Source organism: Rhinatrema bivittatum, chromosome 4 (assembly GCF_901001135.1).
Source record: "Rhinatrema bivittatum chromosome 4, aRhiBiv1.1, whole genome shotgun sequence".
Classification (NCBI taxonomy): Eukaryota; Metazoa; Chordata; class Amphibia; order Gymnophiona; family Rhinatrematidae; genus Rhinatrema; species Rhinatrema bivittatum.
In genome coordinates, this window is record NC_042618.1 from 205,167,606 (window position 1) to 205,194,251 (window position 26,646).

At 44.9% G+C, this 26,646-nt stretch overlaps 1 protein-coding gene across 3 annotated transcripts in view; it reads right to left on the reverse strand.

Moving 5' to 3' along the window:
- Positions 1-26,646, reverse strand: part of SEMA3B (semaphorin 3B) — a 198,126-nt gene that overhangs the window by 148,612 nt on the left and 22,868 nt on the right. For 2 of the 3 annotated variants that reach the window (XM_029599589.1, XM_029599591.1), the window contains exon 2: positions 6,895-7,082. In XM_029599589.1, coding sequence (XP_029455449.1) covers positions 6,895-6,994 — 100 coding nt within the window. In that variant the 5' untranslated portion in view covers positions 6,995-7,082. Of the gene's footprint in view, positions 1-6,894; positions 7,083-9,543; positions 10,196-26,646 lie in introns of those variants that run through there. The other variant, XM_029599590.1, reaches the window with a different exon arrangement.

A 26,646-nucleotide genomic window follows, 5' to 3' on the forward strand; every position in this document is an offset into this window, starting at 1 on the left:
AATGGGAGTTTTTCAGTTTAGTAACAATCACATCAATTTCAGTGGCGGCAAATGGATAAAAGATATCCCATATGTTCTTTCCACTGTCCTCATAACTCAGAGTAAGGGTGTCAAGGAGGCCAAGAGAAACAGAAGATCTAATTTTGGTCAATTTATTGCTTTAGTATGTAGCAACACTAACCCACTTCACCTGGAAACTCCATCAAACGAGAAACAATCCCAAATAATTCACGTGGACGATTTAGCGATGCATTCAATCTTATTTAAAATGTCTTCTATATTGCTATCTACAGTAGCGCACGAAGCGGCTCACAAAGCACATGCATAATACTTTAAAATAAAATACAATAAAACATGACAATGAAACCAGTAAGATTGCAGATGCTTATTAGATAAAATAAACCTGGAAGTAAAGTAGAATTTTCTCTCCTTGACAAACTCACTCCTGTAACACATTCTTGCAGGAACTGTACTAGGGTGTTTTCACCAAGCTCTCGTCTCATCTTCCTTTTCTTACTGCCTTAAGCAGCAGTAAACCATGGAACCCAAGGATAAACAGGCGGAAGCTTAAACTGCTTCACTGGGGCAACCTTCTCGATCACTGAAGACAATAAATCAGAGAAGGAATCGGCACAGACAGATGCAGATGTACCTTTACCAGATTCCACTCTGAACTAAATAAAGCAATGTCAGCCTCTCCTCGGGACCGAGGCATAATACCAGAGGGCAACAAAGGCGCACCGCTTGACTCAGAAAGAAATTCAAAGGATGATAAAAAAAAAAAGGTCGCAACACGCAACCTTTTTTTTTTTAGAACTATCTGCAAAATAACACTTTCTACCGAAAACTCAGATGGAACCAGCAACAAATCCAGAATATGCCCTCCCTGATGGGGTGCAGACCCAATGAGCTGGGATAGACAGACAGAGGAAATACCAGATTAAAAAAAAAAATCACTCACTGTTATAACTGACCCACAATTAACTCGAATATTAAAAACGCCTAGTAACAAAAGCAAATGGTATTAAAGATGCAGGAAAGAAAAAAAAAATCCAACACGGAGATCCATCCCGGCTAGGTGGCCGATACACTAAACCAATCTGGAGAGTCAGAGACTGCAGAAATTGTGAACTGCTCCACACCCAGCACTCCTGAACCATTCCCTTGAGCACCTCCTGCTGGGAGAGGCTGGAACTGCAGGATGGTGAGCTGCCCCACAACCAGAGCTCCTGCCCATTTCCTATAGCCCTTCCTCATGGGAGAGGCTGGGACTGCAGAAACTGTGTGCTCCCTCATACTCAGCACTCCTGTACCAGTCCCTACAAAGCTTCCTGCTGGGAGAGGCTGGGATTGTAGAGGCTGTGGGGCGGATTTTAAAAGGCGCGCGAATAGCCTACTTTTGTTTGCGCTCCAGGCGCAAACAAAAGTACGCTGGATTTTAGTAGATACGCGCGGAGCCGCGCGTATCTGCTAAAAACCTGGATTGGCGCGCGCAAGGCTATCGATTTTGTATAGCCGGCGCGCACCGAGCCGCGCAGCCTACCCCCGTTCCCTCCAAGGCCGCTCCGAAATCGGAGCGGCCTTGGAGGGAATCCTCTAACGCCCTCCCCTCACCTTCCCCTCCCTTCCTCCTACCTAACCCACCCCCCCGGCCCTGTCTACACCCCCCCTTACCTTTCTCCGGGGATTTACGCCCTCCCGGAGGGAGAAGTAAATCCCCGCGCGCTGAGCGGGCCTCCTGCGCGCCGGGCCGCGACCTGGGGGCGGGTACGGAGGGCGTGGCCACGCCCCCGACCGCCCCGGGCCGTAGCCACGGCCCCCGTACCCGCCCCCAAAACGCTGCCAACACGCCCCCGAAACGCCGCGACGACCGGGCCCGCCCCCGACACGCCCCCCGACACGCCCCCCCTCGGAGAACCCCGGGACTTACGCGAGTCCCGGGGCTCTGCGCGCGCCGGGAGGCCTATGTAAATAGGCTTCCCGGCGCGCAGGGCCCTGCTCGCGTAAATCCGCCCGGTTTTGGGCGGATTTACGCGAGCAGGGCTCTGAAAATCCGCCCCTGTGAGTTCCCCCTCAACCAGCACTCCTGCGCCATTATCTATGATAACTATCCATTCATCCAACTGCTATTTAGTATGGGAGTAACAGGTACTGCAGGCCAGGAATGAGATGGATTGGCAGACTATGTGTGGGTCTCAGTAATGGGACAGCAGGGGGCACTGCAGGGCAGGACTGAGGTGCATTGGCAGAGCTGTGTGTGGCTTTCAGTACTGGAATAGCAGGAAGGCATTGCAAGACAGGACTGAGGTGCACCCGCAGAGTTTGTGAGAGAATTTTTATAGAATCTACCTGCACTGTTTCCAGCTCTGTTGTATCCCTGACTTTTAAGAGCTTTCACTATATATTTCTTCATAACTAGAGTGGCTGGCTTTGTGCATCTGACCTCCTGGAAACAGTTGGGCCCATGCTTCTCAAAGCCTTCTCCCCGTTAAATAAAGAGACCTCTTCTTCAGACAGCATTTTTATAGCCTTGAAAATTAGTCTGCTCTTTAAATAGTGCTTTCTGCTGGATGTCCCGTTCCTGTGTGACGCAGGCAGGAGCCCAAGGACACACAGCTGGGGTTCAAAAACTGCGTGACCTCACGTGGCGCAGCCTGGCAACCAGACTCTGCTCTCTAGCAACTGCCTTGGAGTGTCTCCAAGTGGGGAGAATTTCTTTTTAATTAACTTTTGGCCTTTTGCAGGAGAGTGAGAAGACCCTCATTCAGGGGAATGTTATTGGTTTTATCGTCACCTCTGGGCCTGGGACAGGAGACTTCCAAAGTGAAGCCGTGAAAGGCAGCGATGAGAATGAGCGTATTGCTGATTATAGAGTTTAAAGACTAAATTAATTTAGTGGAGCTGCCAAATGCCAGTTTACTGATTTTTTTTTTTTAGCTTGTGGTCAGATTCCTAGGTTCCCTTTCTAGTTTGTCCTAATATACAGGATATTTTATGTAATCCCCTTTCACGGGGTATCTTCAGAAGCTGCAAAGCAGTAATGCACTTGCTACCATCCCAGAATCAGGATTCTTCCATTGCTAGGCCCCAAGAGATCACTCATACAGTCTAATGAATATCTTCACCCGCGCGTTGTCCCAAAACAAAACTATAGTTTACTGAAGTCCAAAAAAATTAAAATTAAATTAAAACACAAGGAAACAGTTCTCCAAAGTGCAAGAATCAATAAGAGACAAAAAACAAACAATCCCTCAGTCCTTTTAGTTATTTTTTAATAGATTTGCAGGGGAACTGGGATTTCTTCTAGTTCCCAAAATGCAGGTCTCCCCCAGAAATCTGTCTGAGACTTAGAAATTCTCTTCTCCCACTTGGAAAACAGAATCAAAATACCTGGTTGGTAAAAACAGACTTGTGGCCAATCCACCCTGTTCCTTTTGACTCTGGGAAAGTAGACCTGGAACTGAATATCTCAGGGGAGAAGACAGACAGATTGAGATCCACAGTCTTTGCAGCCTCTCCCTTGCTCCTCTGGTTGATGACTTCACCCAGTGACTTGTGGAGTGACCTATACAGTGGCTGGACAGTGACCCTCTGTGGGGAATGGACCACAACAATCACACTGCTCCCATGGAACTGAGTTCCATGGCTGGAAATGTCCACATTTTAACCTATAGTGAGGCCTAGTCAGCCTTACATTTATGAAGTGTAATAAAAGGTTTCCACCTGTTATTGTGGTCACCACTGACTCTTCTGTTTATAAAACTCTGAATCCCCAAGTCTCATCAAGAGGTGTGGATGTGGCATCATTTTCCCATCTGCTGACATAGAAACAGAGAATCTAGCAGCAGATACGGACCATAAAAGGCCCATCACGTCAGCCCAATGCCCGGGCGCATTGCCATAGACCCCAGTGGATCTCTGGATTTCCTTTCATTTCTTTGCAACTAGGGATCCTCTTTGCTTATCCCTGGCTTCCTTGTATTCCACTACTTTTTTGGTAGCCTAAGCCTGTCTATAGAGTTTCAGACAAGGCTGGAAAAAAACTAGGCACGTGCTTTCTCAGGCACCTACGTTCAGCGTCTGGCACCTGCCGCCAGGTGGAGGAGTCTGAGTCAGGGCCAGAGAGAAGCAGTGATGCCTATGGCTGGAAATAACAGCAGCCACCGGGAGAGAGAAAAATAGTGGTCATGGGTTAAAAGTACAGTGGGTTGCTAGGTTAGGGGGGAAAAGCTACATCCTCAGGCCCAAAAGATACAACAGCTACAGAGGAGCTAGAAAGAGCAGTGGTTTCCAGGCCCAGGGGAGAGCAGAGGTGTCTGTAGATGGGCTGGGCGGAGGAGCAGCCTTCAGTCTGCAGAAAAAGCAGGAAAGACAGGGTGGAGGTAAGGGAAAAAAGTTGGAAGGAGTATGGGAAAATCAAAAGTAGAAAACAAACAGATAAAAAGAAATTGTGGGGTTTTTTTGTTTTGGGTTTTTTTAACAGGCTGTAACTTTTTTTCCACAATTGGTTCCTAAAAGATCTGCTTAGTGTCTAACTTTTTAAAAACATTTTCCACTTCTGGCTTCTAAGAATTTTGGTAACACCCATTGTAGGGCCCCACAGTGATCCCTACTAAGGAGCATGGCCTAGAAGCAAGGTCATGCAGTACAGGGTACAGAAATGTTCCAGCTCTGCCGCAGCACGCCACCACTGGAGGCTGCTGCAAAGGTTATTCCTGCTTGCATATATGCAAATGACCCCTTAGTGTCCGTGTGGGGAAGTTTTATTCACCCTTCCTACCTGAGAGAGAGACAGAGAGATGAAGATATGAGTTTATTCAATTCATCTAAGTGCCCCTCAGTCCTAGTGATTCCTGTGCCCATCAGGTTGGTGGAAGAGGTGGATACCCAGCTGATACCATAACCAGGAAGAGAATGGAGGAAATGACCCTCCACATTGGTGGTCTCTAAAGACAAACAGTCAGAAAGTGCCTACAAGGTACAAAAGAAGAGGAGGGAAGAAAATTGGAGAGTTCAAGAGCAAGCAGTCTATCTTGGGTATTTCGGGGGAATCCTTAAGAGGATAGGAGGACCCTTTTACAGTTTTCCCAGGGCAGCTTCATACTCCATTCAAGGAGAAAGAAGGGACCCAGGGAAAGAGATTAAAAGCCCGCAGATGTACTGCTTTCAACTGTATTGCAAAAATGACCAGAAGAAATTCTACCAAGTGCCTTACTATTCATGCTTAACTACTATTTCAGTAAAGTTTTATATCAGAATTCCATCACATTTTGCAGCTTCTTTACTGGCATCTAAGAGATCAAAGTATACATAATCCAAGGCCTTGGAGGTTTATCCTTCTCCCAGTGGAGGACAGGCATTCTGGGCAGATGGAGTGAATATTAGGACTTAGGCCCAGTATTGAGTGAGTGCCCCTCCCTGAGAAGGAGCTACACTAACTTTTCTAAAACAAAATTGCCACCCCTGGTCCAGCTACCCAAACTAGATACAATATTCTAAGTGAGGTCTTATCAATAACTTCTTCAAAGGCACTTACTTTCCCTATTTCCAGCAAGCAGTGTACCGACTTATTTAGATTCATAATTCTGACTGGCAATTTCCCGATGGATTTCACATACTCTAAATGCCAATATCTCAGGAATGAATGAACAGGGACCAGTCTGGTGGCCACGTGGCAAGCATTGCACACTGTCATGCGAAGGACATGTATTTTATTCTGAGGTTGGCCAGGCTGGGGATGCTGCAGATAAATATAATAAGGGAAAAGTCCCAGGTAGTTGCAAACGAAAGCTCCTGGTACCATGGTATTGTGAGACTGATTTTGACGGAGTTGAAACCCCAAACAAGAAGGAACTGTCAGGCCAAAACAATAAGGTGTGAACTGATAGTCAGGACTTGAAAAAAGGACCTTTAAGAGTCTGGATGTCAACTGCTGCTCTAAATATCTAACCAAAAGCCTTATGGTAATCAGGGTTGGATAAAGCACATTTGCCAAGTCACCCAGGCACTGAAATCATGGGCGGGCAGGAGTGGCTCGTCCCGCAGAGAATTGACGAGCGCCGCTGGCAGGGAAAGAAGCTGGCTGAGAGCGCTGAGGAAGAGGGAGGAGAGCAGAGGAAAGCAGGAAAGCCACAAGTAAAGCAAATGAAATAAAAATAAAAATCGGACAAAAAAATAAAAATAAAAATGGGCACGAAAATGAAAGAAAAAAAGCAAAAATATCCCACCCAGTTCCCTGGCTCATAATAATTTTTGGCTGGCGCCTTAAGTTTTCTAAATGTGTTTCCACTGGACCAGTTCATGGAGTCTGCAGAAGCTCAAGGTTTGACGTAGCATGTAATATAGGTTAGCTGTTTCTTGGTCTCTGCACGATTGCCTCCGGTTATCACTGCACAATCACTACCTTCTTACAGGTACTAAATCCTGCAATGCACAGTTAACTTATGCACCACAATACAGAGAAATCTTTCGCTCGGTCCATGTACAGCAAATGAAGAGGGGTCAATTTTCAAAGTTATTTCTACAGGTAAAATGGCACTTTGGCTGCAGACATTTTTTTTTTTTTTAATCACGGCCTAATACAGCCAGTATGCAGTTTGAAGAGGCATTCTTGTGGGTGGGGTTTGTAATTACACACATACTTTTGAATTTTCAAAAGAATGCCCCTGTAACTTTTCCTGGACAATCTCTGCGCGCGTAGCAGCTGCAAATGGGTGCGGGTAGTTTTCGATGGGATAATTTCAAAAGGAAGATACGTGCATACTTTTCTTTGTGGATACTGGTGTTAAGTCTGCGAGTAAAAAGTACCTGCAGATTCTACGCCTATTGGGGGGCAGTTCAAAATCTCTTCCCCCCATCCCCCCCCCCTGTCTGCTAGAAACTGCAGTGCCTTACCTTGGAAAGAGAGCTTGAGACGGGGGTTTGGGCTGATCAGTCTGCCCCAGCCTTGCCCAAGCAGGCTAAGAACTAGCAGGAGCCTCCAAAGGATTTCCATCTCCTCCGGCCTCCTCCGCTGGTCTTTCTTCACTCAGAGCCTCCTTCCTGGCACTCAAGGCTGTATTGCTGGCAAGACACACAAAAACCTGAAACACAGACCGAGGAGAGCAGGGAGCGGAGAAATTGAGAGGGGGGAAGACAAGGGAAATGAGGGACAGAGAAACATGGACATTAGGTAGAGTTGCAAATCTGATCTTACAAAACTCTCTTGCTACAGTGTCTGTAACCATTAAGCCCACTCCAGAAGAAAAGTTGCCAGATTCCCTGCTGACGCTTTGAAGTGGTTTCCCCTCTCATTGCTTCCTACAATGCTTCAATAGAAAATGGCCTTCTTGCATGGTACAGGCTGGGAGGGGCATTTGCAAGTGGGTGTGCGAGTTTGGATTATTATTATTCATTAATAATTGCACAAGTTTTTCTTCTACTGCAGTGGGGAAGATGTAGGCTCATATGAATTTCTGATTCATCTCAGAGAGATTTCTCCTGCTAGAAACCAATATGTACCAAAAGTTGCCATTACAGAGCATTGCTCAGAAAAGGGCCCTGTTCCTGGAGATTTCTGTCCAGTTCAGTGGTTGGTAGGGGTTGGCGGGGCTTGTATTTAACTTGCATGCAAGCATACATGCATACCTATTCCACTGGAGATCAATACTACAGGTACTAGTGCACGGAGGGATGGGTGTTAGCATGCCAGGGCTTAGGAGAGTATAAGGAAAAGATACTTATAATATGACTCTACCAATACCATCCTATGTGAACCTGAATTGATAAGATCTTGGAAGTTAAATAGAGGCAGGTTTGGTTAGTATTTGGATAGGAGACCACCTAGGTCAGAGTTTTCCAAGCCTGTCCTGGTGACCCCATATTTATTTATTTGAAAGTACTTATATTTTGAAAAAAATCAAGGCTAAGGAGTGTACAAAACAGTGCATCGCACCCACAAAACAATTAATACAATAAAACATAGCATAATATTCGATTATTCAATAAACAAACAAAGCAAATGATAATTAAATTAGCATAAAAGAACAATAAGACAATGAATCAAAGTTGACAGTGGTAAATGAGATACAAAGTGGCTTGAGGAAAGGCTAAATGAAAATAGCAGGCCTTAACATTTTTTTTTTTTTGCTGAAGAGTTTAATGCCCCGTAGTTCAAGTGGCAGCTCATGGAGCCAATAATAGAGAAAGCCTTACTAAAGGGTAGCCTGAAGACGTGCTATTTTAATGGCAGGTATTCGGAGAAGAACGGCTGCCCTAAGAGCATTCCCAGGAACAAATCTTGTAAGCCTACGGGATAAGGAGAGAGGGCCGTCATTTGGAAGAGCTCGAAACACTAAAGTCACCGGCAGCTTTAACCTAACTCTCTGCTCGACAGGAAGCCGGTGGAATTGTTTCAGCACAGGAGTTGTGTGTGCCTGTATGGGCAGGAAGGTACTAAATGGGCAACAGCATTCTGCAAAAGCTGTAGTGACCGTATCATGTGTTTCGGAAGACCCACAGTATGCACGGCAAGTTGCAGTAATCTAAGGTGGTCATCATGAAAACCTGTACTACTGAACCAAAGACTGCAATAGATGTCTATGTTTCAAAGGGCGCACTAATCTTAATTTATAAAACACAGTTTTGATTACTGCATTCAGCAGAGGTTTCCTACAGAAGGTAGAGTCAGTTGGGACTCCTACGTCCCTAATAGTTTTTGAGACTATTTTGCCCTAGCCGGAAATGTACTGCATGTAAACGGTCTTTTACCAACTTAATGGCTGAGGATGAACCAGAGTCTATAGAAAACACAAGCTGGATATCGTCAGCATAGACTTTAAATTCGTCTGCATAAGAAGACAGAATTGTGCATAGAGGTAGCATGCAAAGGTTAAAAAGTCAGCTGGGTTTTCAGGCTATCCCCAATAAATGTATTAGAGTCCTGGTGCATGCAAATTAACCGTCATCCCTGGGTGCAGATTGCTAGCCAATGAGGCCCTAAGAATATTTGTTACCCTTTGGGGCTGGAACCTCTCACTGGCGAGCGCTTTCACATTTCTTCTTTCTCCCAGGGCTGGATCCTTTGTGGGTGGGAGGGAAGATACACTTCCAGGGCCCAATGTGACAAGAGGTGACCTTTTTGCATGTTCCTCTATAGTTCTTTGTGTTCCCTTAATGTGGGTGCAGTGAGTGCAAAAGAAATACTCTGGAGTCACTGGTTTAGTGTCCAAAATTAAAGCCTTTACTGTTAAACACTGAGGATGAACGGCGCAAACTCAAACCGCAACATCACAGGATTCTCTTCTCAGTTTCTTACAACCTCTGCCCTCTGTCTGTGCAGGACTCACTTGTATTGGGACAGGTAAGCACCCACTCTCTTGGATTTAGAAAAAGTGGAACTCCCAGACGGGCAGGGTCTCTTAGGATTGTAAAAAAAAAAACCCTTCCAAACTGATACTGCGGGTAAACATCTGTGGCACAGAGAGTAAATCTTCTCTTTCTATCCCCGGGGGGTGGTGAAACACCGGATGGGTTTCCTCGGTGATGTTGCTTTCCTTTACTCACAGTTAGCAGATCTTCAGGATCGCCTCCATTTTACGCAGTCTCTTTAGTTCTTCTCCCTGGATCCCTGAGGGGAAGGATCCCCTCGAAACAAGCAATTCTCGTGCTTCGGACAGGAAGGAAAGGCAGCCAAAACTTCCTCCTGGATCTTCTAGCAAAATACTTTCTCTTCCCCCCCCCAAAAAACTGATATTAACACCGGAGTTGTTGCTTGCAGCGGGTCACCGCCACTTCAGGGGCGGGTCTTCCTATCCCTGGGCATCCCAGACACAGCATTCCCAAACCCCTGTGCCCAAGAAAGGCCCAGATATCTCTCGAGGCTCCTACCACGAAAAACCCCCAAAGCACAAAAAACAACCCAGAGGGATATCCCAACCAGCGTAAGTGTGTAGTCTGGAAGGAAAAACCCTCCCGACTCTGGTCAGTATCCCCAGGCTGGGTTGGCCTGCTGCCACTGACTGAGCCTGTGAAAACTAAAGGGAAAAGCTCCTATCCTCTTCCTAACTCTGAGCCAACCTAAAGGGACTGCCTGCCTAGCTCTAGCGAGAGCCCTGCTTTAAAGGCTCACCAGGGGGGGACGGCCATTCCGGATCCCGCAGAGGGAGGGTCTGCATTTAAATGGAGCCTCCCCATGCACTTTTCTATACTAACTAGCTGACACTTAACAACCAGGGCTTACTGGTGGTAGCGGGACCATAGGGTCCGCCGCACCAGTTTATCTCATGCCTATTCCTTGTGAATCTCCTGAAAATCCAACCGACTGTAGAGTTCCCAGGACAGATTCGGGAAGCCCTGGCCTAGCGAGATCAGGCACCATGCACCGCAGAAGGCATTGGCAAACGTCCTGCCAAAGAATGACCCCAGCCACATGGCGGGCCCTGACTGCCAAAGACGGATAAAATGCTCACCGCAACCACCCCTTCATGAGGAATGGTGACAGATAAAAAACCTGTATTTACTGATTTTTATGTATATGTCCCTAGGAAATGTATATTTATGATGAGGGAAGAACCATTTTCTCAGAGTCATTTGGTGAAACATAATATATGTCAGAAAAGCAAAAGCAGATGAATGATTATCTGGATGTATTTTCAAAACAATGAAAGAATTTTTCAAAACACAATTAGATGCAGACTCCTGGGCCTCATGACTTGCACTGAACAGAAAGCACTAAGCATGGAGTATTCCACAAACCCCCCCCCCCCCCCCCCCAAAAAAAAACCAAACAGTGCTTCTAAAAAGAGGCCATTTGGTCTATATTAAAACCGGAGCAGGTGTTAATTCTTGAGGAGCCCCAAAAGTTTACAGAAAAGCAGTTGGAGGAACCGAAAAAGGAGAACCATAAAACAAAATAAAATAAATAAAGTGTGCCGGCAGCCTAGTTAGGAAAACAGATGCTCAATTAACTCAATTAGCCAGCATCGTTTTCCTAACCCGTGGCTGTGCACAGATTAGAAAAACGGATGCTCGTAAAATTGAGCGTCCGTTTTCCTAACCCGCTGACAGCCACCTCTCCTGGGCGCCCGATGCCGAGGAGGCTCTAGGAACGCAACATTTTCCTTATTGCCTCCTTTTTACTGCAGCTGTCCATTTAAATATTAAATTGGGCGCCCCGGGAGAGGTGGATTGACGCGCGTTAAGAGAGTCGTTTAACACGTGCCATTATTGCATCGACCTTTAACTGTTTTGCCTTTTCCCTGTTATAGAAAAAGAGTTTTGCATTTTTGAGACCGGCTCTTAAGATTTTTTTGGTCCCACTCAGGGTGCTGCAATTGGTCGAGCTCCTGATACATAAACTGGGTTGAGGCATGTTTAAGGTGTGGTTAGATGTAGTTTGCTTTTTTTGGGGAAGTAGAAAAGTGATTTTTGTGGATCCCCAAATTCTGCCTGCATCAAAGGGGAAGGACTCTGCCCTGTTGTCTAGTTGCTGTCACAGACCTAGAAGAGAGACCGTCCAGTTGAGAGGAGAAGAGATGGAGAAGGATTTTTGACTTTTAAGAGAGTTGGTAGTTTTTGACCAGCTCCCAGCTGAACTCCGGCACTCCAGTGGCTAACTGTGCATGACTTGAGAGAAGAGTGAGAGGTCCAGGACATTGAGATTGGCCCTGGGGACTGTGTGTCTCCTACATTCTGTCTCTAAACTGAAAAGGGGGGGTTACATAAGCATAAAATCCATCAGGAATTTTATCAAATCAGTCATACTTAGATGAGGGATAGGCATGTCAGGGTACAGCTCAGTCTCCCAGATCAGCAAGCAACATCCACCTGGAAGAGGGGTCGAGGAGGCCAGGCTGAAATTACTTAATTGAGTTGGAATTTATGACATGGTGGGGTAGATTTTCAGAGCCCTGCTCGCCTAAATCCGCCCAAAACCGGGCGGATTTAGGCGAGCAGGGCCCTGCGCGCCGGGAAGCCTATTTTACATAGGCCTCCCGGCGCGCGCAGAGCCCCGGGACTCGCGTAAGTCCCGGGGTTCTCGGAGGGGGGCGTGTCGGGGGGCGGGCCCGGTCGTCGCGGCGTTCCGGGGGCGTGTCGGCAGCGTTTTGGGGGCGGGTATGGGGCGTGGCTACGGCCCGGGGGCGTGGCCGCGCCCTCCGTACCCGCCCCCAGGTCGCGGCCCGGCGCGCAGCAGGCCCGCTGGCGCGCGGGGATTTACGTCTCCCTCCGGGAGGCGTAAATCCCCCGACAAAGGTAAGGGGGGGTGTAGACAGGGCCGGGGGGGGGGGTTAGGTAGGGGAAGGGAGGGGAAGGTGAGGGGAGGGCAAAGGAAAGTTCCCTCCAAGGCCGCTCCGATTTCGGAGCGGCCTTGGAGGGAACGGGGGGAGGCAGCGCGGCTCGGCGCGCGCAGGCTATACGAAATCGATAGCCTTGCGCGCGCCGATCCAGGATTTTAGCCGATACGCGCGACTACGCGCGTATCTACTAAAATCCAGCGTACTTTTGTTTGCGCCTGGAGCGCAAACAAAAGTAGGCTGTTCGCGCTCGTCTGAAAATCTACCCCGGTATGTATTAGGGATGTGAATCGTTTATCTGATGATTGAAAATATAGTCCGATATTTTCAATATCGTCAGATATCGGGGGGGTCCCCGATAGCGATAGGAAACCCCACGATTAATTTAGTGGGTTTTCTTATCGTTATGGGGGGGGGGGGGGCGGGAAGAAAGGACACAACCTAAAAACACAACCTGACCCTTTAAAATGAGTTTGTTAGTATCCCCCACCCTCCAGACCCCCCCAAAATTTTTAAATACCTGGTGGTCCAGCGGGGGTCCTGGGAGCATTCTCCCGTACTCGGGCTGTTGGCTGCCACTAATCAAAATGGCGCCAATGGCCCTTTGCTCTTACCATGTGACAGGGGCTATCTGTGCCATTGGTCGGCCCCTGTCACATGGTAGGTGCACTGGATGGCCCGCGCCATTTTTAAAGATGGCGCCAGCCGTCCATTGCTCCTACCATGTGACAGGGACCGGCCAATGGCACGGATACCCTGTCACACGCTAAGGGCAAAGGACCATCGGCGCCATTTTGTTTACTGGCAGCTGACGGCCCGAGCGCGGGAGAATGCTCCCGGGACCCCTGCGGGACCACCAGGTATTTAAACATTTTTTGGGGGGGTCCAGAGGGTGGGGGGATACTAACAAACTAGTCGGCTGTATTTTTTGGTTATCGGCTCGGGCGCAGCCGATAAAAAAAACCCGGACTGCAAGATAAAAATTTCACGATGTGAATGGGAACCGGAATCCGAACCGATACCAGTTCTGATTCACATCTCTAGTATGGATGTGGTTCCAATCCTTTTTAGCAGGGCGAACCCAGGAAATTGTGATGGAGGGTTATAAGTCGTCCTTTCTTTCTTTAAAGCCTGGCGTTCCTCGAGGATCTCCCTTGTCAGCCATGCTCTTTAATATTTATATTTCCCCTATATGCAAGGTATTAACTGATCTGGATGACAGCTTTAAGCTATATGCAGGTGGTATCAAGTTCTTTATTCCAAGTAACAACTCTTTTTTCTGAAGCGATTCATAGAATTTCTGCCTGTTTAAAAAAAAATGGAGATCTTGGCTAGTAGGCAATAAATTACTTCTGAATTAAAAAATAAAAACCAGAGGTACTATATCTTTCTAGAATTCCCCTTGAAGAAGTTCCCAGTCATGTGCTTGTGGACAACATCACAATTCCCATTGTCTCGAAGGCCCGTAATTTGGGGGTCTTATTGGACACAAAATTAACAACGAAGCCTCAAATTGCTAAAGTGGTCAAAGGTGCATTTTTAAATTTCGTCTTCTTTGAAGTAGACCTAAATGAATTAGACCTAAAAACTGTGTTGCACACATTTATTTCAAGTTTTGATTATTGTAATTCATTATATTTAGGTTTGCCAAATTCCACCGTTTATGCCATGCAATTGATACAAAATGCGGCTGCCCACATTATTACTGGGACGCATCTTTGGGATCATATTTCCCCTGCATTGGCCAAGCTTCAATGGCGCCCCAGAAGTTGGTGCATTAAATTCAAGATCTTAATGCTAGTGTTCTAAGGAATCCATGGACTAGCTCCTCCATCCTTTAACACAACTTTGAAATTATACCAACTGGTGCGGAGCCTGAGGTCTGAATCCCAAAATTTGCTATGTGTCCCTTCCTTCAAAGCAATTAGACAGGAGGAATTGATTTTATGTCCAGGGCCCTATTATTTAGAATATTGTCCCTAATACAGAACTTGTACTGTTAAAAATTCAGAAAATTAGTAAAATCTTATTTTTATGAACAAGCTTTTTCTAACCTGATTACTGATTTGACAACTGGAGAGTGAGGTTGTTGTTCCTAATTACTGATTTGATTTTGGTATTATAATGTTACAGATTGTTTTTAAGACTGATGTATTTATAGATTTTATGAAGTGTTTATTTTCTTATAGTTATCTCTTAAGTTTTTCACCATGGTTATGTTCTATTAATATTGCTCAATTTATACCTGTTTGTTTGAGTCTTATGAATTGGCGATATTGAGTGCTAAGCTGAGAGTGGCAGTTTTAAAGAACAGGGAATGTAAACACCAAAATGATGGAAATTTAATGATTAAGGGAGTTTCACTGTTCACTTATTTTAGACAGATTGAACTTGGATAATAGCATAACAGCATATGGGAATTGGGAAGATGACTGTTTTTATGATTTACATATTATCTATGTTTTTATTTGTTTTTTTATTTTGGATGTTATGCTGTTTTTGAACATATGTTTGTTTTTGATAATTATGAACGTATTATCATAAACCACCAAGAAATGGTGATTGGCGGTCTAGAATTTTTTAAATAAATAAATAGTTGAGACATAACTCTGGCACATTGCACCATTTAACCTCCTCCCCATGCTCATATGCTTCCCCACTCCCACCCACATAGACATCCCACACTTTATTACTTCACTTCAAAGTTATTAGCATGTAATACAACCCAACAACATTAACTCTAACACCAGACTCTCTTGACAATGGAGAAATTAGGCCACAGATTTGAATAAACCAATTATAATGCAGCAATCACCACCGAAGAGACTTTTTTTTTTCTGTGTTACTGTTATCATTATCTATCTTTGCCCCATTATCAAGCCATGCTGGGCAAGATGTCTTAAGCATGGGACAGATAGATAATCAAAAATTGATGAAGCAGCTACCTCTCCTAAATCAATCACGTAACAAAGGAGAGAGGAGAATAAACTCACTCAGTACATCTAACAAACAATTTTTAACAAGACTATTTTGTTGAAAGTAAATAACCCAACAAATGACAATATCATATGAGATTTTTTGCTCAAATGATGTAATCTGCAGCCTCTCACCACGCAATGGGTCGCAGGCTGTTGTCAGCTCACAGAGCTTGCTTGTTGTAATCATTTACCGTCATTTGTCCACCCACCAAATACCTTTATTTAAACCATTTACTTAACCTTCAAAATTTCCAAAAAATTTTTAAATATTAAATCTTACTTAGAACAGAACGTTCTTTTAAATATCAAATCCAAAAATAGAATACTTAGCCGTAAATATTTTCAATCAAGCCACTACAGTGCTTTGCTGTTGCATTTTAACCGTCCCAACATGAATCATGTTTCAACTGAAGTATCAGTCTTCTTCAGGGGAAATGTGAATTCTCAATTCAGGCCAATATATTCTGTATACCCCGGACCAAGCTTAAAGGTCTCTTCTCTTGGGATTCAAAAATGACGCGCCATTTTTGAATCCCAAGAGAAGAGTAAATGGTTTAAATAAAGGTATTTGGTGGGTGGACAAATGACGGTAAATGATTACAACAAGCAAGCTCTGTGAGCTGACAACAGCCTGCGACCCATTGCGTGGTGAGAGGCTGCAGATTACATCATTTGAGCAAAAAATCTCGTATGATATTGTCATTTGTTGGGTTATTTACTTTCAACAAAATAGTCTTGTTAAAAATTGTTTGTTAGATGTACTGAGTGAGTTTATTCTCCTCTCTCCTTTGTTACGTGATTAAGCATGGGACAGCCATATTGTGCTGTCCCCACCATTTATTTTATCACATCTTCAGGCCAGCCACATTCCTGTCCTGGGTTCTTTATACTTATTTCTACTCACACCTTCCCCAGCCACCTTTATTTATGGTCTGGGTACTTGGGGGCTGTTTGAACCAAGCTAAACTAATACAAATCACCAACCCAGGGGCCTGCTAACTGATGGCATCTGAGTGCCTCACAACTTTTCTTGTCCTCCTTTTTTGGTTGGTGAGTTCCTGCCATGGGAGGGGCCAGTCAGGCCGTACTAGGGCCTGAGCCCCACTCCCACCTAGCATTCTATCTCTGCTTAGCTTGCCGACTGTAGCTCTAAAGTGAAAATGTCCAAACCTATGTCTGTGAGCTGGATCCTTCTGGTCTAATAAAACCTGGGTTGATGTTTCTGTTTGCATTTATGCATATCCCAGCACCCTCATATACTTGCTTACTCATTTAATTACTTTTTTCCCAGTTTTCCTCTATCCCCTTTATTGCCCCTGGCTTCTCTCCAGACCATTCTAGGGATGACCTGGGACCAGCCAGTGACCACACCCTGACACTGCACTGCACTGTGTTCCGCATCGCAGTAAACACATGAAAATCAGCTGGTCCCGTTTCATACCTCTCTGCCCCATACACCCACTTTCTCCTAAGGTAACACAGTAATATAGTAAATGACAGCAGATACAAGTAGAAAATCAGACAGACGAGGGAACAAGGGGCCCAGGACAGACATTAGAAGAAGAGACAGGGAAGAGGCTGGGTCAGATTCATAGAGGAATTTGAGGTGGCTGGATCAGACATTTGAAGAGGGAACAAAGCGGCCAGGTCAGACATAAGAGAAGGATTAGGGGTCAGGTCAGACTTCAGAGAAGGGGGTGAGGCGTAGGTATAAGCAAATATTCCAGAATGTGCAAGGTAGTGCAAGGAAAGCTAGTGCTACTCCCCTATTACAGCAGCTACATTTGTTACCAGTAGCCAAAAGGGCTGAATTTAAAGTATTTACTCTGGCCTTTAAGACTTTGCATGGTATGTGCCCACCTCAGTTAGTGTCAAGATAGACTCAATATGCTCCTAGAAGAGACTTTCAGTATTCTCAGGGTGTTTCATTGAAAGTTTCCTCTGTAAAATATATGAGGCTCTGGTGTAATGGAGCGAAGACTTTTTCCAGTGGTGGTTCCAGCTCACTGGAATGACTTACCTCAAGAGATTCATTTGGAAACAAACCTTTCTTAAGAAGGTTATAACTTTCCTATTGCCTTCATTAAGGTGAGAATTCCTAAGGGGTTGGTGATCTTCTGGCATAAGTTAATGTGTTTAAGTTTGTACATATAGGGGCAGATTTTAAAAGACCTATGCGCGTAAATCCAGCTGGATTTACGCGCGCAGGGGGCTTACGCGTGCCGAGCCTATTTTGCATAGGCCCGGCGATGCATGCAAGCTCCGGGACGCATGTATGTCCCGGAGCCTGAAAAAAAAGGGGCGGGATGTAGCAGTCCGGGGTGGGGGCGTGGCCAGAGGCCTCCGTAGGGCCTCTAGGCTGGGGGATTGCGCGCCGGCACTTGGCCGGTGCGCGCAACCTATGCCTGCCCAGAGGCAGGCGCAACTTGAAAATAAAGGTCGGGGGGGTTTAGGTAGGGCTAGGGGACGGGTTAGGGAGGGGAAGGGAGGGGAAGGTGAGGGGGGGGCGGAGGGAACAGGGAAAGCCATCGGGGCTCCCCTAGGGCTAGGCGCGCGCAAAGTGCACAAGTGTGCACCCCCTTGCGCGCTCCGACCCCGGAGTTTATAACATGCGCATGGCAGCTCTTTGTGGGGAGGGGGGAGAGGAGGGGACAAGGATCAAGGAAGGGGGAAGGGGTGAGAGGAGCTGAGTCAGCATCAGCAACTAGAGGGTTTGTGGGCATTGCTCCCTCCATGCATCCCCTGGATCAGATTTCAGGGGCTTAGATGAGAAAGTCGGAATAGACTTCAGAGACTGGAAGAAACTGGGCTAGACTTCGGAGGCAGCCTTGGCATAAGATGGAGAAGATCGCTCGGATAAGACTACTCATGGACTTTGTGGGCTGTGAAAGTAGACTTAAAACAGCTCAGATCTGCAGAGCTCTTATCCAGCGATGCCCATGTGAGATACGTTTGCTGACATAAGCAATGAACATTTCTGCGTGGGTCGGGGAGCCAGAGTGTGGGAATCCTCAGGTCTTCCAGGTCTGTCAGCTGGCTGGTGCAGATAGCAGCGTCAGAGAAAGGGCATCCGAACGGCACGTGTGAGTTGTGTGTGGGTGTATGCTGCGTGTCATCATTGTATAAGAACATAAGAACATGCCATACTGGGTCAGACCAAGGGTCCATCAAACCCAGCATCCTGTTTCCAACAGTGGCCAATCCAGGCCATAAGAACCTGGCAAGTACCCAAAAACTAAGTCTATTCCATGTTACCATTGCTAATGGCAGTGGCTATTCTTTAAGTGAACTTAATAGCAGGTAATGGACTTCTCCTCCAAGAACTTATCCAATCCTTTTTTAAACACAGCTACACTAACTGCACTAACCACATCCTCTGGCAACAAATTCCAGAGTCTAATTGTGCGTTGAGTAAAAAAGAACTTTCTCCGATTAGTTTTAAATGTGCCCCATGCTAACTTCATGGAGTATCTCTGCGTGTGTAAGGCACGAGGCAGTCACCAGTGGAATATCTCAGCGAATTCAGGAGCAGAACCCACGGTAAAGATAAAGAACACCTATAACACCAATCCACCGTGGAGGAAGGGACAGGCCTTTCTTGGGACTGGCAAAAAAAACAAACACTTTCCAAATGGGTTATATCAAATTTCCAGAAATATGGGATTCCATTTCCACTGTATTACAGAACATTCAGAAATAAGGATTCCCATTGCTCAGTACTATAAATAGCCTTTAGAGATAAATTTCCAGAAATAAACCAGTCACCTCCCAAAAGACTCATCAGAATCCCTAGAAACATCACCTCCCACCTCAGAACAGTTTCCAGAAAGCAAGGGTTCAGCTCCCCGATGCATCTTTCTTTCCTCAAAAGGAAAGAAGTGAGAACCTGGACTCTGTACCAGAGTTAGGAAGTGGCTTTGTACATTTTTTTTTTTGATGGTTTTTAATTACAACATTTTTTCACTCAGCAGGCTTTTAATTAGTCCTTCATTAAAGATGTAGAACAGTAATTTTTTTTTTTTTTTTTACTTCTGGGTAAGAAGAAACAAAAAGAAAAAAAAGTCTCTATCCTTTCCCAGATGTTCTCGACCCCCTGTGCAGGGCAGGAAGGCGTCCCCTATACTTACTGCTCCCATGTGGCTGTTCTTCCGCAAGCAGCCACGCGGCAAATAGGATATTTATTCTGGTTTGGCACTAGAGTAAATGATCTGGTGGGTATTCCAGGAGTAGGCGGCTGCAGGCTGCCAAGTGATTCATCCCAAGTGTGATTTCTGAATCGGTTCCAGTGTGTGCGCTTCCCTCCCGGTTCCTTCCAGAACTAGCTCTTGCCGTGTGATGCTGATTTGAACCCCCGGCCATCCGCTCAGCATTGCACGGGTCAAGGGATCCCAGTTCTAAGACAAAGAATACCAAATGAAATGGCCCCTAGAGGTGGGAGGTAGGAGGTGTGTCAGGAAGCGACACCCATCCCCTACTTTACAGGCCCCTGGGTGGGTCACAGACTGATGTTAAGCATTGCAGAGAGCCCTGGAAAATATCATCTGACGCAGACGGACGGACGAGGCCTTCTAATGGCATAGTACAGTTTCTATGGGTAGGTTTATTTGCTGTGTAGCCCCTTTTCCTCTGTCCATACTGGGGGAGGGGGGGGGGGGTTGGTGGGTATTTCTTTTTTCCTGTCGGTGGGAAGCCAAGCTTCGTGACCCTACTGGTGACACAATAAGGAATCGGTGTGGAAATAGTACAAACCACAGTCCAAAAAAAGACTTTTCTAAAAATAAATTTCTGCAAGGCCAATGACACACAGAATAGCTTTTGGGAGAAAAACTTAAAACTTCCTTTATTTACCCACTGCGCCTCCTGGGAGAATTTAACCTGCTTTGTACCTCTCTCTCTTCCTCCAAGGAGAAAGCCATGGCAGAGCTACTTCTGTCAGGGTTTGTCAAACTGTTGACCTTATCTTTCAAGTTCCTGGGGATAGCTGATGGTTTGGGGGTGTTTTATTCAGTGAGTTGTGGAACTATGCGTGCATTTTCCTATTGTAAACTGCACTGGTTTTTAATATTTATGTGGTATATTCTTGGAGGAGCTGTCCCACAAACAGAGATAGTTTTTCTGACTTAAATTCAGCTCCCAGACCTTATTTTGTAGGGGGATATGTCTTCTTCGTTGCTTTTGTTTTGTCTATTTTCGAAATATGGATATTTCACTGCTTTTTTATTGGTTGGGTATTACTGCTTAAGGTACAGAAAGATAGAGTCGAAGGGAAAGGACTTTCTCCCAGCCACCCCCCTACCTTCCAATCTAACTTTATAGACTTAACCCACTAATTAGAGGGTTGGACTACACAGAATAACTTGGCAGAGAAACCCAAGGAAGTCATCTGGAGAAAGTTACTTGTGAAATCAGAACACTTAAGTAAAGCTAAGAGAGAGCCTAACTAACAATACCATACTAAATCCTTCAGGTAATACTTTTCAGTTGGTCTGATCTTTAACAGCTAAGGCGAAAGGATTCTTTATACAATACATACTTTATAGACACAAAAACACATTTTATAACCTAAAAGAGGGTGTTGGAAAATTGTGCATAACTACATCTATTAGTGACATTAAACAAATAAGCGAGAAATTAACTCTAACCAAAATGTTAAGAAATAGTAGGTCTATTAGAAAACATAGGTAAACAGATTAAGATTACAGATTAGGATAAATTACTAGTCATCATTTTGGAGAAAGTATTGCTCTGTACCAGGAAGGGAAAGGATAGTAAGTGATTTAGGTCGTTTGGTGCCATCTGCAAATAGAACAAATTAAGCACATTTCATGTGCGCTTGATTGGTAGCATCATATTTGATCTTTGTGGTAATTCCTAGCCGCTCTCGTCTACTTTTAAACCCTCAGCACCAAAAGTCTACAAAGAGAGAAACACAAAACTACATACTTCATAGGTTTATAAATATATTTTGTAGTCTGAAAGAATAAGATAAGACATTTCAAGCTTCCAAGTGTCAAGTAAGCAAACAGGACTACAAACAGGGATTCAGAGTGTGGAGGTGGAAGTTAGATTCCCCATGCTAACTAATTTTACTTGCAGTACAGTTGAGGACAAGGCAAGGACTACTCCTGGGGGAATTCTGCGCAAAAAAACTTGAAATTCTGCAAAATTCTGCAAACTTTATATTGGTCAAAATAACACAATTTACATGACAGTCTTTAAGTAGTTACATTTTAAATTAATATAGAAAAAAGTTATTTAAAGATGCAGAATTTTAAATATTTTGAACAGAATTTCCCTAGAAATTCAATGTAAGAGTATCCCTTCCACTCTCTCTCCCTACACCCCTGGCCACTTTGCCCTCTCAGGTCTCTACTCCTCCACCTGTCAGTATCTCTCACCTCCAGTATGGCATTTTCTTATGTTCTTATGTTCTCCATCTCTAGGCTCAATCCCTTCCACTCTATCGCCACTTACAGAGTTTGACCCCATTCTCAGTACTGCCCCTCACACAGGCTCCCTCTCGCTAGTGCACATACACACCCCCTCATATAGGCTCCCTCACTCTCTCGCACACACACATCCCCTCATACAGGGTCCCTCTCTCTTGCATACACACCCTCACAAGCTCCCTTTCTCTCTCACACATACACTCTCACAAAGGCTACCTATGTCTCTCTCTCACGCACTCCTTCACACAGGCTCTCTCACACATACACAACCTCTTCACACAGGCTAGCACCCTCACATACACAGGATCCCTTTTTCATACACACCAACTCCCAATCTCTCACACATACACACTCCTCCTCCTCCTCCTCCTGCTCCACACTCCTCCTCCTCCTCCTCTCTCTCACACACACACACACACACACACACACACTCACTCTCACCAGGACCTTCATCTCTGCCACAAGTGGAGCAGGTCCCAAGGCACATGGGGGCCTTCATCTTTGTTGCAAATTGCGTGCCAGGGGCCTTCATCTTCGCCGCGCACGGCACGCTCCATTCGCGGCATGCCGGGGTCTCTTCTGACATTTTCTGTGCAGAATTTGACAATTCTGCGCGTGGGGGGGGGGGGGGGGGGAATTCTGCGCAAATTTTGTGCTACACAGTAGTGCAGAATTCCCCCAGGTCTTTCTCATTTCTTTCAACAGGTACTAGAAGCTCCCAATAATTGAACAATGGCTGGGAAACATATTGAAAAAGCTGACGCCACTGTTACCATTTCTACTGCAGTACAGATGTCCTGATCCACAATGAGGAGCCAAGTCAGTGTAAAAGGTGTCTGCAGACTGACTCCCTCAGGAAACAGGTAGCAGAACTCAGAGAGGTGGCAGCAAGACTGAGAAGTATCTGGGAGAATGAGGACTACATCAATGAAATACTCAACAAGGTGTCAAAGATGGGAAAACTCAAGCAGAGGGGAACGTGAAATTGGACCATAAAATGATGGCTATACTCTGATTACTACAGCTACTAGACCTTACACCACTACTCTGAACTGGTACACAGCCCTGGAAGTAGAAGAGGAGAAACTATTTCAGGATGAGGAGGAACTGAACCATGCTCAACAACCACTGCATCTAGGAGGTGCTTCTGAGAGGCACGGAGGCCTCCATCTGCCGACCAGACATGTTATCCTGGGAAATATGCTGCCTGCTGGGTGCCAAAATCCAAGACATTATGGAGAGATTGCTGAAAATCCTCAAATCTACTGACTACTATCTGATGCTGCTCATCCATGTTGGCACAAATGATACTGCTAGGTACCACACAGATCATATCAAAAGCTTTTTCATGGTTCTGGTAGAGAGGATGAAGCAGATGGTGTTCTGCTCCATCTTCCCAGTCAAGGATAAAGGCCCAGGTAGGGAAGCTCACATTCTGAAGATGAATGAATGGCTATATAGATGGGGGTCGACGAGAGCATTTGGGCTTCCTGGACCATGAGATGATGTTTCCAGGACTGCTGTGCAGAAATAGGGTCTACCTTTCGAAGAAGAGGCACAGAACCTTCTAAAACAGACTGGCAAACTTATTGAGGAGGGTTTTAAACTAGGATCGTTGGGGATGGGTGTCAGATATTGATTGGGACACCCTGGCTGTGGTGTCTTCTAGAAGCAGGGAGATCCTGGATTCTCTGCAGGGAGAACTATTCTGTCAATTGGTAATGGAACCCACGTGGAAGGTAGCGATACTGGACCTGGTTCTTACCAAGAAGAACAGTATCTCTGATGTTGTAATCGATGACCATCTGGGATCTAGTGATCACCAGATAGTGTGGTTCAGTATTAGAACACAGGAGATGAAGGCTCATTCAAAGAAGAGGGTCCTAGACTTCAGGAAAACTAACTTTGTTGAAATAGGGGAATACCTTAAGGAGTCATTAACTGAATGGGAAAATATAGGGGAAGTAGAAGAGCTCTAGTCAAAACTAAAAGGAAATGATAAAAGGGCAACTAACCTTTTCTTAGGAAAGTAAATAAAAGAAAAAGAAAAAAGAGGCCACTACTAAAGAAGTAGTTGAAAGGTAAGGGAGAAAAGATGAGCATTTATAAACTACAAGAGATCACAGAAAGAGGAAGACAGGCAACAATATTTGGAAAAGCTAAGAGAAGCTGGGAAAGCACTCAGGAATGGAAAAATTCAAATGGAAGATAAAATAGCAAATATGGTATAAAGGGGGATGACTTCTTTTTTGAGATATATTAGTGTTAGAAGGAAGTGTAAAAGTGGCATTGTGAAACTCAGATGTGAAGGGGAAGAATATGTAGTGACTGATGAGAAAAAAAGCAAAATTGCTTAACAAATATTTTTGTGTTCACTGTGGAAGGGCATGGAGAAGGACCACATAAAACAAACACAAATAAAATTGGAAGTGAGATACATCTCAATCAATTTTCAGAACAGTGTGTTTGTGAGGAGCTAACTAAACTTAAAGTAGATAAGACGATGGGGCTAGATGAGATACATCCGAGGGTACTAAGGGAACTTAGAGATATTCTGGCAGCTCTGCTGACTGACCTTTTCAATGCTGGAGTCTGGAGTAGTTCCAGAGAACTGGAAAATGGTGGATGCGGTTCCTATTCATAAAAGTGTAAGTGAGAAGGAGACTGGGAACTATAAGCCAGTTAATCTGGCCTCTGTGGTGAGAAATTTAATGGAATCACTGCTAAAACAGAGGATAGTGCAGTTTCTGGAATCCAATGGATTGCAAGATCCAAGGTACATGATTTTTTTTTACCAGCGGTAAATCTTGTCAGACAAATCTGATCAATTTCTTTGATTGGGTAACATAGAAACTTAGAAACATAGAAATGACAGCAGAAAAGGACCAAATGGTCTATCCAGCGTACCCAGTAAACTTATGGTAGTATCTGCTGCGCTTTGTAGGTTATCCCATGCTTATCAGTTTCCCGCACCGTAAAAGTAAGGGCCTTTGTTGGTTTCTGTTTGAATCCAATTTCCCGTTATACTTTGCTGTTGAAGCAGAAAGCAATGTTTGAGTTGCATCTCCAGTATCAAGGCTTATTGGTTAAGAGTAGTAACCGCCGCATCAGCAAGTTACCCTCATACTTATTTCCCCAGATCATAAAAGACGGGGCCCTTGTTGGTCGCCATATGAATCCAATTCCCCCTTGCCCCCTGTCATTGCAGCAGAGAGCAATGTTGCCATTACATCAAAAGTATCAAGCATATTGGTTAAAGGTAGTAACAGCCACATCAGCAAGTTACCCCCATGCTTATTTGTTTTCCCAGACCTTAAAATTTACTGTCCTTGTTGGCTGCTGTCTGAATCTAATTCCCCTTTTCCTCATTTCCCCCTGCCATTAAAGCAGAGAGCAAAAATGGAGTTGCATCAATAGTATGAAGGCTTATTTGTTAAGGGTAGTAACCGCCACACCAGCAAGTTACCCTCCATGCACTCTTTTCATCATTTCCATCCTCTAGCCTTAAGGGATCCACATTGTTTATCCCATGCCCCTTTGAAATCTTACACCGTTTTTGTTTTCATTTAGCCTTTAGGGATCCACAGTGTTTATCCCATGCCCCTTTCAAATCTTTCATCGTTTTTGTTTTCATCACCTCCTCCGGAAGGGTAACCGAGAGTTGGATCAAAGGAGAGCACTAGATGTAGTGTACTTGGATTTCAGTAAGACCTTTGACAAGGTTCTGCATAGGCAACTTATAAATAAGTTGATTACCCTTGGTATGGACCCTAAAGTGACTGGGCTAGAAATTGGTTGAACGGGAGATGACAAAGGATAGTGGTTAATGGAGGAGGTTGCTTATTAGAGGGGTGCCTCAGGGATCAGACTTTGGACCAGTTCTTTTCAACATTTTTGTCAGCAACATTGCAGAAGGATTGTCGGGAAAGGTTTGTCTTTTTGCCAATGATATTAAAATCTGAACTAGGGTAGACAGTCAGGAAGGTGTAAAAAATTAGGAGGGATCTAGCAAAATTTGAGGAATGGTCTAGGGTTTGGCAGTTAAGATTTAATGCTAAAAAATGCAGAGTTATGCATCTAGGCTGCAAAAACCCAAGGAGAATTACAGTATTGGAGCGAAATACTTTTAAGCATTGAAGAAAAGCGGGATCTGGGGGTGATTTTATCTGATGATCTTAAGGAGGCCAGACAGGTAGATAAAGCAATGGTAAAAGCCAGAAAGATGCTTGGCTGCAGAAGGGAAGGAATGCTCAGCAGAAAAAGGGAGGTGATATTTCCCCTGTATATTTCCCTGGTGTGAGCTCATTTGGAATACTGTGTACAATTTTGGAGACCGTGCCTTCAAAAGGATATAAACCAATTGGAGATGGCCCAGAAGGTGGCTACTAAAATGGTCAGTGGTCTTCATTCTAAAGCATATAGGTACAAACTTCAAGATCTAAACATTTTTACCCTAGAGGAAAGGTGAGATAGGAAAGATATGAGAGAGGTATTTAAATATCTCCAAGGGTTCCATGCACAGTAGGCCAGGCCTCTTTCAAAGGAAAGGAAGTTCTAGAATAAGGGAGGGCGGTGAATGCGCTGAACAACCTCCCAGTGGAGTTGGAGACAAAAACAGAATGTGAATTCAAGAACGTATTGGATAAACACAGGGGATCTCTGAAGGAGTGATGGGAATTGCAAAGCTAAATTAGTTGAGCAGATGGGCAGAATAGATAGGCCATACAGTCTTTTTCTGCCATCACATTTCTATGTGTCTATGTTTCTATCAAATTGTAATAAATGTAAACAACCTCTCACTCATGCTCTTTCCGAAACTAATAGTCTGTTTAGTCAATTGCTTTTTTTTTTTTGTCTCTCACCACTCCTTCTGCAAGACCCCAAAATCTGGAGATGGGGGTGGATTAGCCTATCAAACATTCAGGCATGCCCTGGTGGGCTGGTCAG